The sequence below is a fragment of the Penaeus vannamei genome, chromosome 34, assembly GCF_042767895.1.
Source record: "Penaeus vannamei isolate JL-2024 chromosome 34, ASM4276789v1, whole genome shotgun sequence".
Taxonomy (NCBI): domain Eukaryota; kingdom Metazoa; phylum Arthropoda; class Malacostraca; order Decapoda; family Penaeidae; genus Penaeus; species Penaeus vannamei.
Window position 1 is genome coordinate 19,973,965 of NC_091582.1, and position 17,500 is coordinate 19,991,464.

At 46.9% G+C, this 17,500-nt stretch overlaps 2 protein-coding genes across 14 annotated transcripts in view; one reads left to right on the forward strand and one right to left on the reverse strand.

Moving 5' to 3' along the window:
• The window catches only part of LOC113813138 (protein bric-a-brac 1), a 37,343-nt gene extending 26,186 nt beyond the window's left edge, over positions 1-11,157 (reverse strand). For 7 of the 9 annotated variants that reach the window (XM_070113515.1, XM_070113513.1, XM_070113510.1 and 4 more), the window contains exons 1-2: positions 11,029-11,157; positions 465-601 (exon numbers count right to left, since the gene is read on the reverse strand). In XM_070113515.1, the coding sequence (XP_069969616.1) occupies positions 465-506 (42 nt within the window). In that variant the 5' untranslated portion in view covers positions 507-601; positions 11,029-11,157. Of the gene's footprint in view, positions 1-464; positions 602-10,137; positions 10,160-10,933 lie in introns of those variants that run through there. The other 2 variants (XM_070113508.1, XM_070113509.1) reach the window with 2 other exon arrangements.
• Positions 11,158-11,739: 582 nt separating this feature from the next.
• LOC113813145 (longitudinals lacking protein, isoforms A/B/D/L) overlaps positions 11,740-17,500 on the forward strand; it is a 40,264-nt gene continuing 34,503 nt past the window's right edge. For 4 of the 5 annotated variants that reach the window (XM_070113343.1, XM_070113341.1, XM_070113339.1 and 1 more), the window contains exon 1: positions 11,740-11,858. In XM_070113343.1, the coding sequence (XP_069969444.1) occupies positions 11,854-11,858 (5 nt within the window). In that variant the 5' untranslated portion in view covers positions 11,740-11,853. Of the gene's footprint in view, positions 11,859-12,438; positions 12,604-17,500 lie in introns of those variants that run through there. The other variant, XM_070113340.1, reaches the window with a different exon arrangement.

The window sequence follows — 17,500 nt, forward strand, 5'->3', positions numbered from 1 at the left end:
CCTCTGTGTCTGTCTGTCTCTGTGTCTGTCTGTCTGTCTCTGTGTCTGTCTGTCTGTCTCTGTGTCTGTCTGTCTGTCTCTGTGTCTGTCTGTCTGTCTCTGTCTGTCTGTCTCTGTGTCTGTCTGTCTCTGTCTGTCTGTCTGTCTGTCTCTGTGTCTGTCTGTCTGTCTCTGTGTGTCTGTCTGTCTGTCTGTCTGTCTGTGTCTGTATGTCTGTCTGTCTCTGTGTCTGTCTGTCTGTCTCTGTCTGTCTGTCCGTCTCTGTGTCTGTCTGTCTGTCTCTGTGTCTGTCTCTCTCCGTCTGCCTGTCTCTCTCCGTCTGCCTGTCTCTTTCCGTCTGCCTGCCTGTCTGTGTCTGTCTACCCGTCTGCGTCTGTCTACCCGTCTCTGTCTCTCTCTCTCTCCTCACTCATACTCAACACTCCAATTCACGCACTCAACTCAGCTCAAATTCTCACACTTACCTGATTTTTCTTTTTTATTCCTCGCTCATGCTCGATGTCCATCACACTCGCCTCTCGCCCGGGCTATGCGTGTCTACATCTCAACACTCCGTAAGACATTGGAAATAAAGTACCGCCAACTCTTATTCACAAGAAGCCTGCAAGAGACGGGGAAAAAAGAGGGATAGGGAAATAAAATCACCATTCTCCAAATAAAAGGAAAATATTTTTAAAAAAAGCCTGAAAGATAAAGACAAAAAAAAATATATACATTTTCGAACAATCAACGGCAAGTCATTCTTTTGTATCAACCCTCCCTCTCCCTCCCTTCTCCATTCCCCGTCATCCATCCCTCCCTCCCTCCCTCCTTTTCGAAAATGCAGCGGCACTGAATCAATCACACTTCATATTCCACTGGAAAACTCGCCACTGGCCCGATCGCGCAGATGACCAACGACTGGAGAGAGGGGAGGGGAGAGTGGGGAGGGAGGGAGAGGGGAGAGTGGGGAGGGAGGGATGAGAAAGAGAGAAAAGTGAGAGAGAGATAGAGGGAGAGAGAGAGAGAGAGAGAGAGAGAGAGAGAGAGAGAGAGAGAGAGAGAGAGAGAGAGAGAGAGAGAGAGAGAGAGAGAGAGGCAGAGGGGAGAGGGAGAGAGGTGAGAGGGGGACATAGGGTGCCAGAAGGGTGACGAGCGTAGGGAGAGGGTAGAGTGGTGAAAGAGGGAGAGGGGGTCGGGAGAGAGAGAGAGAGGGAGGGGGGGGGGGGAGAGGACGGCAAGCTGGAGAAGGATAGGGTGGGTGACTGGGGGGGTGGGGTGGGGGGAGGGGCGTGGGAGGAGTGTAAAAAATCAATGCACATGTCCGTGTCCCGCGCCGCGGTGTAGACCTAGGTGGGCGGCTAGCCAGCGGGACTTCATAATTCCCATTTTTTTTATATTCCCAGACTGACTCTCTCGATACGCCCGCCGCCACCCGACCAAAAACATCACCACACAACACCGTACATTCCGCACATCTTTTTTAAACCAACCCTTCTCGCTTTCCAAGGGATCTACACACACAGAGAGAGAATCGCGAATCATCCGTATTTTTCCCGATGATAATTTCCATTCCCCTCTCCAAGCACAGCCAGCCGCGGCCACGGGAAGCAACGCGCCCGAACCGATGCCGTCCAGGGGCGAATGGACGCGCTTGTCACCATCACCACCACCATCACTCCACGCCGTTCATCCTTCTCCGACAACACGCGGGACACTTTTCCAAACGCTCCCCCTACCCTCCTCCCCTACTTCATCCCCATAGAAAGAAAGAAAGAAAGAAAGAAAAAGAAAGGAAAACACAGACACAAAAAAATAACACTAGTAGCACGATGGTCCAAGCATGCCAGATCACACTAAAGGTTAACGTGCGATTAGTTCTCTCCACGAGGGACAGATTTGCAACTGCTCTGACGCCCACGTGCGAGCTTTTCGTTCGCTCTCGCTTCTCTCTACGCTTCTCTCCTTTTTTTCTCCTCTCCTCTCTTTTTCGCTCCTCTCCTCTCTTTTTTCGCTCCTCTCCTCTCCTTTTCTCTCCTCTCCTCTCCTTTTCTCTCCTCTCCTCTCTTTTCCGCTCCTCTCCTCTCTTTTTTCACTCCTCTCCACTCTTTTTCCTCTCCTCTCCTCTCTTTTTTTCACTCCTCTCCTTTTCTCTCCTTTCCTTTCATTTTCTCTCCTATCCTCTCCCTTCCTTTTCTCTCCTCTCCCCTCCTTTTCTCTCCTTTCCTCGCCTCTCCTATTCTCTCCTTTCCTCGCCTCTCCTATTCTCTCCTTTCCTCGCCTCTCCTATTCTCTCCTTTCCTCGCCTCTCCTATTCTCTCCTTTCCTCGCCTCTCCTATTCTCTCCTTTCCTCGCCTCTGCTATTCTCTCCTTTCCTCGCCTCTCCTATTCTCTCCTTTCCTCGCCTCTCCTATTCTCTCCTTTCCTCGCCTCTCCTATTCTCTCCCTTTCCTCGCCTCTCCTATTCTCTCCTTTCCTCGCCTCTCCTATTCTCTCCTTTCCTCTCCCTATTCTCTCCTTTCCTCGCCTCTCCTATTCTCTCCTTTCCTCGCCTCTCCTATTCTCTCCTTTCCTCGCCTCTCCTATTCTCTCCTTTCCTCGCCTCTCCTATTCTCTCCTTTCCTCGCCTCTCCTATTCTCTCCTTTCCTCGCCTCTCCTATTCTCTCCTCTCCTCGCCTCTCCTATTCTATCCTCTCCTCGCCTCTCCTATTCTCTCCTCTCCTTGCCTCTCCTCTCCTCTCTATTCTCTCCTCTCCTCGCCTCTCCTATTCTCTCCTCTGCTCGCCTCTCCTATTCTGTCCTCTCCTCGCCTCTCCTATTCTCTCCTCTCCTCGCCTCTCCTATTCTCTCCTCTCCTCGCCTCTCCTATTCTCTCCTCTCCTCGCCTCTCCTATTCTCTCCTCTCCTCGCCTCTCCTATTCTATCCTCTCCTCGCCTCTCCTATTCTCTCCTCTCCTTGCCTCTCCTATTCTATTCTCTCCTCTCCTATTAATAAGTATTTAAGAAATAGAAATAAAAACAGAAATAGAGGGAGACGAGAGATAAAGACAGACAGACAAACAGACAAACAGTGTGTGTGTGTGTGTGTGTGTGTGTGTGTGTGTGTGTGTGTGTGTGTGTGTGTGTGTGTGTGTGTGTGTGTGTGTGTGTGTGTGTGTGAGAGAGAGAGAGAGAGAGAGAGAGAGAGAGAGAGAGAGAGAGAGAGAGAGAGAGAGAGAGAGAGAGACAGAAGGAAGGCCCTAAATCCCTTCCGCCAGACTCCAGGACCCGCCCACAACCCCCCCACCCCCTCCCCCGAGTACTTTTCACGGTTGACAAGTAGGGGGTAGGGGGTAGGAGGAGGAGGAGGAGGAGAAGGAGGAGGAGGAGGAGGAGGAGGAGGAGGAGGAGGAGGAGGAGGAGGAGGAGGAGGAGGAGGAGGAGGAGGAGGAGGGAGGAGGAGGAGGAGGAGGAGAAGGGGAGGAGCTGGAGGAGGAGGAGGAGGAGGAGGAGCTGGAGGAGGAGGAGGAGGAGGAGGAGGAGCTGGAGGAGGAGCTGCGGAGGAGGAGGAGGAGGGGGGGGTCTTGCGTACATCTTGAAAATCACTCGAGGGTTACGCTCTATCAGGTCTACCCATTCCCGCCCCCCTCTCCCCCCCTTCCTTCACTATACATTAGTAAACAAGAGACGGTTGCCTCTTTTCAACTGCTTCTGAATCCCTCTGTCCTTCTCGCCTCGTCTCTGCACCTCCTCCACTTCCACCGCTTCCCTCTACACCATCACTTCTTCTTCCACCTTCTCCACACACCATTTCTTCCTCTTACTCCACGTTGACCTCCTGCTTAAAACCAGTACCTCTTCCAATGCTATCTCCTCCTTCTTATCCTTCTCCTTCTCCTTCTTCTCATTCTTCTCCTCCTCCTCCTCCTTCTTCTTCTTCTTTTAATTCACTCCACCACCACCTCCTATTCCTCCCCTTCACCTCATCTTTCCTTCCCCTTCCCCTTCCCCTCCCCCATTCCCCCCCCCCTCACAGACACTCCAAGAAAAGGCGTGCCAGCGGCAGTGCCAAGCAGAAGGCAGGCCGATAACCCCCATGGAAGAACGACGTTGAACCTGGGACACGTGGAGACGCACTGCACCCTCCCCATCCCTGCCCCTACCCTCCTCAACTGTCCCCTACCCTACCCTAACTCCCTTCTCTCCTCCATCTCCCCTTCTTCCCCGCTCCCTCGCTCCCTCTCGCGGATACTGCCATGTGACTGGCTACCTGGATTTTTTAAGACTATGCACAGGAACTGCAAGGAACGATGCCTGTCCCGGTAATAGTAACAGAAATAGCAACTAGTAAATGGCGGCGCTGATCATGCAAACAGTACAGATCACATTAAATGGCTGCTAATAGGATCACATTCCCATGATCATTTTCATCATCATTACGACGATATCATCACACCATACAGCCCCTACAACCAATATCATGCCTGAGCGATATCTACAGGTCAACGGCGTCAAGTCACAATGGTATATAGTGATGGTGATGGTGATAGGAACAACAATGAAGACGAAAGAACAATGACAACGACAACAAAAAAATGTATGCCGGCAGCGATAGCCCCGCCAACTAAAGCACTAATAACAATAGTTGAACAAACGTATACACAGTGATATAAAGCACCATCTAGCGGCAGCGGCTCAAATTAGAACGACTCTTGCTAGTACTACACAAAATGAATGACAGGTTTATGACTGATTACCCCCCCCCCCTCTGCAAACACACTTCCTATTCTAACCTCCCCCTCACCCCCCCATTCGAAAAAGACAATGACAATAATGATGCAGGATGCGATAGCGAGAGATAACGGGGTTGCATAGACAAAATAAATGTAAAATAAAGTGATAAATAACTTAACGCATTTTCCACAATTATCGTGAAATGTGACAGGACCGTGAATTTATTTGTGTGTGCGTGTGTGTGTGTGTGTGTGTGTGTGTGTGTGTGTGTGTGTGTGTGTGTGTGTGTGTGTGTGTGTGTGTGTGTGTGTGTGTGTGTGTGCGTGCGTGCGTGCGTGCGTGCGTGCGTGCGTGCGTGCGTGCGTGCGTGCGTGTGTGTGTAGATAGATAGATATGAAGTTCAGGAGGGAGGGGGGGAAGGAGGAGGAGGAGATAGAGGAAAAGGCGGAGATAGAGGAGGAGGAGGAGGAGGAAAAGGCGGGAGGAGGAGGAGGAGGGAGGAGGAGGAGGGAGGAGGAGGAGGAGGAGGAGGAGGAGGAGGAAAAAGAAATAGACGAAGAGGAAGAGGTTGAAAAAGGGAGAGGAAGATGGATGGGAGAAATATAGGCCGAGGAAGGGCACAAGAATGAGGATGGTGAACAGTAGGAGTAATGAGGAGTAGTAAGAAGAGACAGAGGAGGGAAAGGAGCGGAAGGGGGCAACGAAGGAAAAAAAAACAAGCGGTAGAGAACAAGGAGGAAAAGGAGTATAATGAGGTCTAATAACAAATGCATGAATATAAGAGAGAAACAGGAAGACGGAGGGAAGGAGGGAAGGAGGGAAGGATAGGGAGAGGGAGAGGGAGAGGGAGAGGGAGAGGGAGAGGAGAGGGAGAGGGAGAGGGAGAGGAGAGAGAGAGAGGGAGAGGGAGAGGGAGAGAGAGAGAGGTAGAGATAGAGAGAGAGATAGAGAAAGAGAGAGAGGGAGAGAGAGAGAGAGAGAGAGAGAGAGAGAGAGATAGAGAGAGAGAGAGAGAGAGAGAGAGAGAGAGAGAGAGAGAGAGAGAGAGAGAGAGAGAAGGCGTTGGTGTTATTAGCTAGGCGTACAAAACAAAATCGGAGACGTGGAATATCAAAGCCGATTCACCTCTTGCAAAAAAACAATAAATAATAATATATAACGACTCCACCGGAATGCAGAAACGCCGTGAAACCGTATCTCGCTCCCTTATCAACCCCACGCCCCTTCCCATAGGGGAAAAGGAGACACACCAAGCAATGGGAGAAAACAAACAAAAACAAAACAATAAAAAACACAACCGGGCATCTGCAAGAGGAAGTCCCTCTCCCCCCCCTCCCCCCATCACCCCCACCCACTTCCCCTGACCCTCGGCAAAGGCGGCTTCACGCACTCGGCTAGCACGCTCCGTCCCAAGGCGTTTTTCCCCCCTTTTCACGTACCACTTACCTGCCTCCGTTTGTTGCTTTTCGAGTGAGACAACTTGCGCCCTTATGGCAAGGAAGGGCGTCTTGTTTATCTTAAAATTATTATTATTCCAACGCAACTTATCGCCAGCGGGGGCAAAAAAGGCGCTAGGTTATTCCACGCCGAGCGCAGGCTACGGGATCCAAATGAATGAACGTGTCCAAATGAATGGGATCACAGCCTCTCTCCCTGGAAAAAAAGTCTCGCTACACGTCCACCACCGGATTTTTCTTTAGGCCTAAGACAGAGTCCCCCGCGCGCCTCGTTGCCATTAACATTCCCATGACCTATAATTACGTCGCATCACCTGTAACACGTCAATTCTGCAGATCGACGTCACCTACGACTTGAATGGCCTTCGTACGTCATCGCCGACGCGACTCCACGCCGTCAGATGGCAGCACTATCCGAACGGCGAGTACTTTTTCCAGAATCGCGCAAGGAAATGGCCATTTTGGGCAGCGTGTCCCCCTTCGGATCCCCGAGGCCCCCGACGCTGGAACGAAGGGGATGCGTAGGCTGGAACACGAGCGCGAGTGGGATTCGGGAGTCCAAGCCGCGCACCGCCCGAGATCGCGTGCTGTTCGGAGCGCGGGGGAATGCGTCCAGAAATCCATGCTGGCCTCCTCAGCCCCTTCAATCGTCACTCAAAGGGTTCAAAAGCAACCGAGTCCGAGCCCCCAACCCCCAGCGTCCGGCACAATACCCCCTTTCTGCAGTTGCAAAAAAAGACATCCTCGCCCTCCCACCACCGCCACTGCGCCCCCTCTCTCCCCCACACCACGCAATACACCTTCACAGACACACAGACAGACACGCGCGTACAAAATCCCTCACAGACTGAAGAGGTGCCGCGCGGCATAACTATCCAACCACCGCGAAAGAGTTAACGACCCGGTGTCACCCTCCCCCCCGCCTCCCCAGCCCTCCCCCCGGTTTCCCGTGACCCCTCCCCCCTTCCCGGTCGGATCAACAACAGTAGCAGCGCCGGCGGTGGCAAGGCCGGGCCCCGGGAGCCCCGCCCACCGCCGCAGCCGCCGCCACCGCCGTTGCCGCGGCCGCCGCCACCACACGCTACACCCGACGCTCAACACCATCAAACACATATCCCTGCACGGATAGACGGGACGGGTCAATTGCCGCTGTACGGGTGGGTTGGAGCGATGCGTCCGAGGTGGGCTGGCGGGCGGCTCGCTCGGGGAACGCGGCGGCGGCGGCGGCGGCCGGGCGGGGAACGGGAAGGGAAGGTGGGTTCAACACACTGCTACGGAGCGAGGAGACCACGTAGAGCAGGGCGGCTCGGCGGCCCCGCAAAAAGCACAGCAACATGGAAATGGACGGCTGCCTCGCATCGACCCAGGACGACAAAATAAACACCCCACACGTATTACGGAATCCACTCTCCCGTCACACACACACGGCGCACGTGAAAACAACACGCAAAAAGAACTCAGGATCTCCTAACAAACAAAAAAAATTCATTCATTGGAAAACATCCAAGCCTCTAAACAAGCACAACCTGGGTTCTCTTGTCCCCTCCTCCCTCCTCCCTCCACCTCCCTCCTCCTGCCCACCACCTCCACCTCCTCCTCCTCCTCCTCCACTCACGCGACCTCACTCGCAAGGACGATGGCTCTTTAAATAAAAGAAAAAGAGAAGGAAGGGTCACTTATTTCGGTTTACACGCTGGGTCTCGGCAAATAGGCCTTTCTCCTGATGATTATAATTATCACAGTAATGCGATTAACATCTTGTAAAATAAATAAATAACAATAATAATAACCGCCATAATAAAGTGTGTTTGGCCCAGTAAATAGACAACCAAAATAACAAAAACACGACCAATAATAACAATAATATAAATATAAATAATAACAGAAATAACACCAACAAAACACCAACACCAACACCAACACCAACACCAACACCAACACCAACACCAACACCAATAATAATAATAATAATAATAATAATAATAATAATAATAATAATAATAATAATAATAATAATAATAATAATAATAATAATAATAATAATAATAATAATAAGAAGAAGAAGAAGAAGAAGAAGAAGAAGAAGAAAAATAGTAATTATTATTATTATCATTATTAGTATTAGTATTATTATTTTATTATTATCATTATCATTATAACAATAAAAAATACAATAATAATAATAATAATAATAATAATAATAATAATAATAATAATAATAATAATAATAATAATAATAATAATAATAATAATAACAACAATTACAACATAACAATAATTATATTAAAAATAATCAAAGGAATTACCATCATTTCTAAAATGTTCCAATCAGTGTGACCATCATTTACAATGATGATAATGATGATGGTGATCCTCATCATCATCATCATCATAACACGCATATTAATACATCAATGGTGGATTTGATGATGGTGATGGTACTGATGATGACTAGTGGTGATGGTGATGGTGGTAATGGTGGTGGTGAGGATTAGGAGAGGGATGAGTGACAACAGAAATTGCAAATAATAAAATCAACCCAACCACTACCTTCCAGCAACAGCAATAAGACAAAGCCAATACCAAATAGCCAAATCAAGTAGCAAAACAAATGCATAATGAATCCCGACACCACAACTAATATCAGTAACTACACCGGAACATTAAGATTGCCTCCAAACATAAATCAATAACAAATGTGGGTACGATATCCTACTCCTACGCAAGGTAAAACAGCAACAGAACTGCAACACTGTTTATACTCTGTACAGAATCTTTAATAACGGTAGTAATACAGAAGGATAAAATAATCATACTTATGTACGACGTATATGCTTCAACAGTGGGTCCTTTTTTGTTAGAATAGAGGTAGAGGGATGAAAACTTTACACTCCAACCTCGAACGTAAGCAAAGGCATCACCGAACGTCAACAATTAGCATTGATTTTTTTTCTCCACAGCTCTGTCGTCTGTTTGCACGAAATGAAACTAATAAATATAAATAAATAGATAAGGAATGTATAGAGGGCTCACAATATTGGACTTCCAATGGCCACGGAATAAATAAATCTTGTTAGCATATATCCATTGGTCACACACACACTCGAATATCGATCACCATGATTCCGTATGCAAATCACCCAAACTATTAATACGGGCACCAGGCACCTTACATAACTGGAACCAAGCCTCTCCAAAACACGGTGTTTACAATCCACGTCGACTGGCAGGACGTTTCACTGGAGAGGCCCCGTCACTCAAAGCACTGTACCGAAGTTACACTTGTCCCGTTCGCCACTGCTTGCAACCACGTCACTCACTCACACTGCCATCACTGCAAGCGAATTCAAAAACGAGCGCACAAGCATCCGAGCAATGCATCCGTCCCTACGCTGGCTGCATCGGCCCTCTCCCGCCCGTACTCTGGTCAACTCCCTCCCGAGGCAATTAACCAAGCAACGATCGGCAACGACGGCCCGTTACGCAGGCGAATGCTACTGCTAAAGAGTCGGAAGCCTTGTTATTTCGTCCCACTACGGCCGCGCGTTGCAGGAATTGAGCCTTGCAACACGGGGAGTAGCTCTATTGTTGCTAACCGTCAACTGCCAAGCGGAAACGTCAGGGGAGAGCGAGAGAGTGAGAGAGAGAGAGAGAGAGAGAGGCGGCCGAGACGTTTACATTCCCCCCTGACGTTTGTTAGTCTTTGGGCTTGCTTACGCTCAGGTGCAACGGGAACGTGTCCTCCAGCTCAATGTGCAATCTCTTGGCCGTTGTGCAAACAACAATAAAAATATAAACAATAAATAAATACACAAACAATAAAAGCCAAAAACACCAACTTGATTCATCCGCAACGAACTTACTAAAACGACCCCCACATCGCAAACCAATCTGCCGAGAGGCTTAAAAAAGTGTGTGATCCCCTCTGCATAATTAGCAAGTGGAGGGAAAAGAGAGCGAGAAAAAAAACACAACAGTAAATGCACCTAGAATAGCCGAGCAAGGTGGAGAGAGATTTGTCCCGGCATGATGAGAGCCGCGGTCTTGTATTACACAGTATACACACACACGCAGAGGCCCAGTATCTCCAAAGGGTTTTTGATCCACCAGACACCACAGTACTCGTCTGTTGCCGCCTCCTGAAGGACCTGTAATTATGACACTCGCTTGTTGTGGTCGTCCAGTGACACAATGACGCCGCTCCAATGTGACCCAAGCAGTTGACGTTGAGCGCAGAGGTGGCGAAGTTCGATGTATTTGGCAATTAAAATGCATCCATTACAAAAAATGGCAACTTTGCCGCCGCACCTCCTCGAGAGCATTGGCGGGATGGATATTTTCGCGACTGGCCTACAACAGGTGTCTGCACATTGGCCGGTGTCCTGTTTACCAACTAGAGTAAATAAAGTCATTCACAATCACACAGACAATCCCATGAACGGCAATGGGTACAAAACTGACCCTAAAAATGCTTCAATTGGGTTCAAGCCTGATTAAATATTTTCCATAAAGTTGGGTATGTCATAATTTACAAATATTGACAGGGATGAAGTTAATATAAATATTAAATTATAACTGTACATAAAGTACATATAATGCAGTAACAATAATCATCAAATTCACGTTTCTCCAGTGATATGCGCACCAACCCCCTTTCGGCCCTCCATTTATCGGCGTTCTCTTCCTCCATTTCTCTCGCCTCCCTCCTCCGTCCCCTGATCTAGTTTCGATATTCTCCGTGTTACTCGCCTGTTCGCTGGCTTCTGTGCTTCATTCACTTACCTTCCGTTGCTTGGAGTCATTTTACACTGATTTCATCACCGTCCCATGTCGAACACAAACAAAATCACTTAATTTTCCGACTATGTCCCACTCACCTTCTTTCTTGTTCGCTTTCCTCGTCTTCCACAGAGACAGATAGACGAGAGAAAAGGTGGAGCACACGGCCTGTTTCTTCTCTTTTTCTACTTCCTTATTTCCCGAGGTTCCAATAACGCGCGGGGCTCGATGTAGCGCCATTACAAACGCACATAATTTCTATCTAGTATACTTTGACTTATCTTTATATTATTAAACAAGTATTTATATTTATTGTGAATTTTATTCGCACAAAGGCACAAAGCGTATGAGAAAATAACTTAAACAAACTTGTGTTTAAAAGTAGTTGTGGATCCTCCATAGAAAACGAGCACCGTTTCGTTTTCGGCCGGGCTGTAGAGGTTCCTAAGTGCTAATAATTTTTATTTTTCTTCGCTTATTCCTACGTTCTATAAGTTTAGTAACGCATGTAAATGAATTCATTGCTTATAAAATACTTTACAGATTTATGCTATTATACATCGGTGGGTAAATATATTGCATAAAATAGGAAATTCAGCAAGGCTTACGAATTATGGTGCCAGTATAGGCCGAGTAGCAAGGCCGCTAATATTTAGTATTTTAAATCTTTGGTATTCCAATGGAATGTTTCGTATATTTGGTCATCTCTATAAACAAAGGGATTCTTAGGTGTATTCTAAGCACAAGTAAACGCAATGAGAGCCAAAAATGATATATTTCTATACACTTAGATAAGCTGGCGAGTTTGTGGTGTAGGATAGGCCGGGTGGCAGAGGCGCTCAGGGTGCAGTAGTGAGAGTGTGCGCGTGAATCGCAAACGGGAGGGCTGGGAGGTGAATCCAGATCAAGATGACCACCGCAATATGAGGTAAGCTCGTGCAAGTCGCAATGCAACAATGTTCGTATTATATTTATCTATATACGTGAGGTTTGTAAAAATGATGTGTTTCGCTCATTCACTGCCTAGGATTGGAATTTGCTCTACATGCATAGGCCTAAATGTAGTGGTCACCTCAAGGTTTTGGGCAAAATGGCGGAAATGGTTCTAATAATATTGCAACTTCCGGAGTGAATATACAAGTTATGTACAGTAGTCGATGTCTTTTTAACTTCAAAGATTATATGAAGTGCAACACACATAACGTTTAATCTGAGCGCCCGATCGTCGGACTTTGGAAAATCGGGGGGTAGCAATGTCATGACCAGGGATCGTGACAAATATACCCCCGTCCCGCATTTCCCGTAAGTGCATGAAACGCATTGTTCAGTTTTTACATAATGACTGACAGTGCAAACCGCTCGAACTAATAAACTGATTATCACTTCAAAATCCAAGGGAAGACAGAAAAAAATGACTGTGCGTAAAAGTGGAATTACGCATTTGTTATTGTGCGAGTGGTGACATCTGGCAACACGTGCATTGTGGGTGCGGGACAGTCGGGTCGGGCCGAGAGCTTCACTTACCATGTGGACAGCAACGAGTGAGGGTCACGGCAGCTCCTCGTAAACTCTGCCAATGTGATGGTGAAAAGTGACTAAATAGCTCCAGTGTGCTGACCTTAATGGTGCTGTGACTATGTGTTAAGGAAGACTGTGTGAAACTTCAATTAACGGTGAGAAGCAAGATCACTTTGTCACATTGATTTAGGAAACAATCTTGAAAAAGTATATAACAGAATATTCTTGTGAAACGAAACACTGAAATGCAACTCGGTGTTTTCACATATTCTTATTTTTCGTTCTTGAGGAGTAGTGAATATGGCTTTGTATTTCACGGTTTTGTTTTTCAACGGTGTTTGGTGAAACTGCGGTGATGACAAAGTCGCATATCTAAATAATAAAAAGGGAAACAAGGAGTTATCTCGTGTGATTTCTTGAAGCAAGAACTTCAGATACTAACCCATCTCGAAGTGTTAAAGCTCGAATTCTAATTTTCTTCACCGCAATCGGACATCTATGGTCTTACGCCGCTCGTCCTTCGGCCATAAATTTATTTCGGTGCTCTTTCTGATAATGGATAGCGCACAAGAAGCCCCTGGGTGTATGCGAGTGCTGTGTAGGCCTATCTCTTCAGTGGCCGATAAGCTGAGGTCGGGAACACTCGAGACTGCAACCATTTGTACGAATCTGGAACAAGTAGTTTAACTGCATAATTGGACGCTCTGTGCATTGGTGGAAGTGCTACTTGGTGTGTGAAAGATGAAGCTTCTTCCCTCGTTTTGCTATTAAGAAACGGCACGCAATTTGCTAGCTTGCCGCCTGCACCTCCAATCAGTTACTATTAGTGGTGGAAGATTATATAAACATTTCGAAATCGTATGGGATTTGATATCAGCGGCGACGACCTTCTATTGGCCATGTGATAAATGACTTGTTAGTTTGTTTCCCGTGTAATTATGTTGCATTTTGGGTTGGATGACTTGGTGGGACTGTTAGGTACGTCTTTCCAGATTCACAACTATTGATAGTTTTGTGGACTACTTTCCTTTAATTTCCGACAAGTAAAGTTGTCTTGTCCATGTTGTGATAGGGATGGCTTGTTCTTATCTTCTTATCTCTTGTGTTAAAATGATAACCTGAGGAATGGAATACTTTCCACCTTCGTAAAGCACCGTTGCTCTTAGCTCCGGGAAATACCTGTATGGAATTCAGATACGGGCATGCACGTGCAATCAGACAACTAGAAAATATTTAAACGGATATTCTCCAGTCAGATTTCAAAAGCCGAGACTCGGGGAAACAGGAGGAGGCTGAACGTGCCACGCCTCCGAGATATCATCGCTGGTTTATTTTTGATCGTAGTTCTTGTTCATCTATTCGTTCAAGTCATTGGCGATTAATTGAAATTACTAAATGGAAATAGGAAACGCAGAGAATTTAGATTTAGGCTTGGGAGAGGAAAGTAGCTTCGGTGGGGGGGGGGGGCGTTGAGGTATCTTCGGGGTTGCTTAAGATTTGGAAAACAATTCATGAATGAGTATAGAATGTGTGAATGTCGGTGTTTGTTTGTATCCGATTATTACGTTCACAGACCTCTGAAGATTATATATATGCGACCCAAGCAGTCGTGAGTTTTATTTTGCCTGTCGTCACTTACATTTCTGCAATTATCCCTTCCCTTTACGTCCCTCTCCTCTCCCCTCGCCTCTCTTTCTTCTTCCAACCTGCATGGCCTCAGATCTGTTGACTGAGGCGCTCTCTTATACGTGGAAGAGAGAATCCCCAGCACGAACTCGCCCTCCTCTCTTTCATTCTTTCTTTGGTCTTCGCCTCTCCTCCCCTACTGCAGTGACGCGTGCCTCTCCCGGCACCAGTGGAGATGGGAGGGAGCACCAGCCACATGATCTTGGGGGGTTCTTGTAGCACCTCTTCACCTTTAGTGATGCAAGAAACTCTGCTCTCTTAAAGTTCTCTCTCCGCCTCTTCTGGTTGCGTGTGCTTTAAAGCAGGGACCACGCCGGGACTGCCTGCAGGCACGGCCGCTCTTTCTTCAGTGTTTGTTGAGGTGTTTTGGTTCGAACGCGCGCGCGCATGAGAGAGAGAGAGAGAGAGAGAGAGAGAGAGAGAGAGAGAGAGAGAGAGAGAGAGAGAGAGAGAGAGAGAGAGACGCTCTTGCAAAGGACCCCTTCCCTAAGAATGAACCTGGCAACGGGAAAAGCTGGTGGATTAACACAGACACACGGCTCAACATTTTGCTTCCCTTCCTCCCAAGTCTCGGCAGTATCCCTTCAATTTATGTAAAGTTTCACTGAGTATTTTTTTTTTTACAAGTTTCCACTGTTTTGCCCTTTCTCAAATTTAGTGAATTAATTCCTTAACGCTTTTCCTGGCAACGGTTCAATTCAGAGAATTATTTGCTTTTAGGATTAAACACTTGGCTTAAGATTTTATGTTAGGAGTATCAATGTACTTTTTCAAAAAAAGATTCTTCATATCATACTGTAATCCTGCAGCACTGTGAATGTTCTGCAATGCTTAAAGTCTCATTTTTAAGGCGGAATCTTTGTTTTTTGTTTTTTTAAGAATTACCAGGCGTTCTAGTTGGCTCTGATTATATGTTGAATCATTTAACCCACTCGAGATTAATCTTTTGACCCTTTTTTATGTGTGCGAGAGCAGTCGAGGTTCAGTCTGTTTCCCGATGGACATGTTCGGGTTATTACCAAGGAACAAAACAGGTGTACGACTTTCCGTCTTTTGAACACTTGTTTTCAGAGAGGGTGTGTCATCTCCGTTCAGATGTCTTGTTCTCAGTCTCTCTCTCTCTCTCTCTCTCTCTCTCTCTCTCTCTCTCTCTCTCTCTCTCTCTCTCTCTCTCTCTCTCTCTCTCTCTCTCTCTCTCTCTCTCTCTCCCTCTCCCTCTCCCTCTCCCCCTCTCCCTTTCCCCATCCCTCTCTATCTATCTATCTCCCTCTCCCCTCTCTTTCCTTTCCTCCCTCACTCCCTCCTCCTGCATATATCTAGGAAGGATCTCACATCGAAATATTTCACATTTTCAATGTTTCGTATAATTACAACGTAAAAATCAACCCATGTAAAAAATATTCAGCGATATTTCGGTTAGCGGTAATTTCGCTACGTTAATTGTTGTTAATGCATTATGTATAGGTCTCCTTCGTTTTATCAATTTAGAGAACAGGTAAACAGTTGCAGCGTCCCGTAAATGATATAGTAGAATAAAACTTGAATGGAAATAGAAAAGGGAGAATTGGATAGGAAGGAAAATAAAGTCTTCGGAGAAACGCCCCATCATTCAGTAGTCTTCTCGAATCACCACCTCTTTTGGGACTGGATTGGTTGTTTGCGCATGTCGTTGTCGTTCGCTGGTTATGGTTGTCGTTTGCTTTGTGTGTCGAGGCGAGGGGGTTGGGAGAGGGGGAAGGAGGGAGGGGAGGAGGAGGAAGGAGAGGGGAGAGGGGTTGGGAGAGGGGGAGGAGAAGGAGGAAGGAAGGGGGGCGAGGAGGTTGGGACAGGGGGAGGAGGAGGAGGAAAGGAGTGGGGATGGGGGGGGGGTTGGAGCTATGCTTAGTGATAAGGATTGCAACGCCATTTGATAAGTTCCATAGATGTTGCCAGTCCCTTCCCCTCTCTCTCCCTTATCGCTCTATCGTCTCGCCCCCCCTCCCTCCCTCCCCCTTTCTCTCCCCTACGCTGTTCTCTTATCCTTGAGCTTCCCTCTTATTTTCTATACGCTTTTGTCTATCTGTCTATCCATCTATCAACCTCTCGCATTCCTCTTGTCTTTTCTCATTACAACTTTTCGTCGCGACAAACACTTTTCATAAGGAAGAGGATCATGTGTTTTTTTACTTCTTGGAGAAACAGAGTGATGGACAAGAGCAAACGAGAAATGGATTAACGTCTATCTTGATTCTCTTCTGTTTCTCTCTTCTTTCTTGTGTTCTCTCCCTCCCATTCTTATCCTCCACCGCTCACCTGCGAATGTCTCTTTTTGTTTCATATTCATTACGTTTTTTTAATACGCAAATATTTAATAAATGCTAGTAACTATTTTTTTAATATTGGTACAAAAGAGTTCTTATTCGCTCCTGCCAACACACACGCGAGGGAGCATTCTGGAAAATAGTATATTTAGGAAAATTAATTCATATTTTTTATTAGTGCATATTCTATACTCTTATTTGGATACCCATATTTTATTTCAATCGGAAGTACGAGTGCATACATTGAGAGGAATATAAAATTCATATGTGGTAAACAATATAGTTTCAGCATTTTATTTAAGCATGGATGATATATATTAAGTATGCTTTTTATATCTAGTGGCATAGACCTTGTTATTGATTCGAGTAAGCCACATTATTAATAATAGAGTATACAAGGCCAGAATTGTATTTACGTTCTGAGGAATAGGGGCTAGTTGCTTTTCCTCCCCCTGCCTCTCCCCTACCCTCCACTTCTGTCCACATGCCCCCACTCCCTCCATAAAAAGCCTACCCCTTCCCTCCTCACACACACCCCCACCCCCTTCCCTCCACACACGCCCTCACTTCCTTCCACTACACACGCCTCCACACACACATCCCCGCCCCCTCCCCCTCCCTCCATAGTATACTTAATATATATCATTCATACTTTAAAAAATACTGATACTATACCCCTTCCCTCCACACACATTTTACCCCTTCCCAGTAACCCTTCTGCTTCACCCGCGCCCCCCTCCTCCTCACGCATACCCCATTCCCTCTCCACATACACTCTCCTCCTTCACCTTTCCTAAGACCCTACAGCCCTACCCCTTACCCAAACCTCACTACCCTACTCGCTCCCTTCCCTCCTTAGACACACACCCCTAACCCCACCCCCTCCTCCGCCCCTATAACCCCTAACACCCCACATCCCTCCCTATAACTCCTTCCCCCCACCCACACATAGGAAATGCCGACCATACCTGGTAGACGGCTCAGTGTATGTAAACATTGCGACGGAAGTGTCAGGTATTAACCGGCGATTGGGCACAATATTCTTTATATTGTTTTCTCTTTCTCT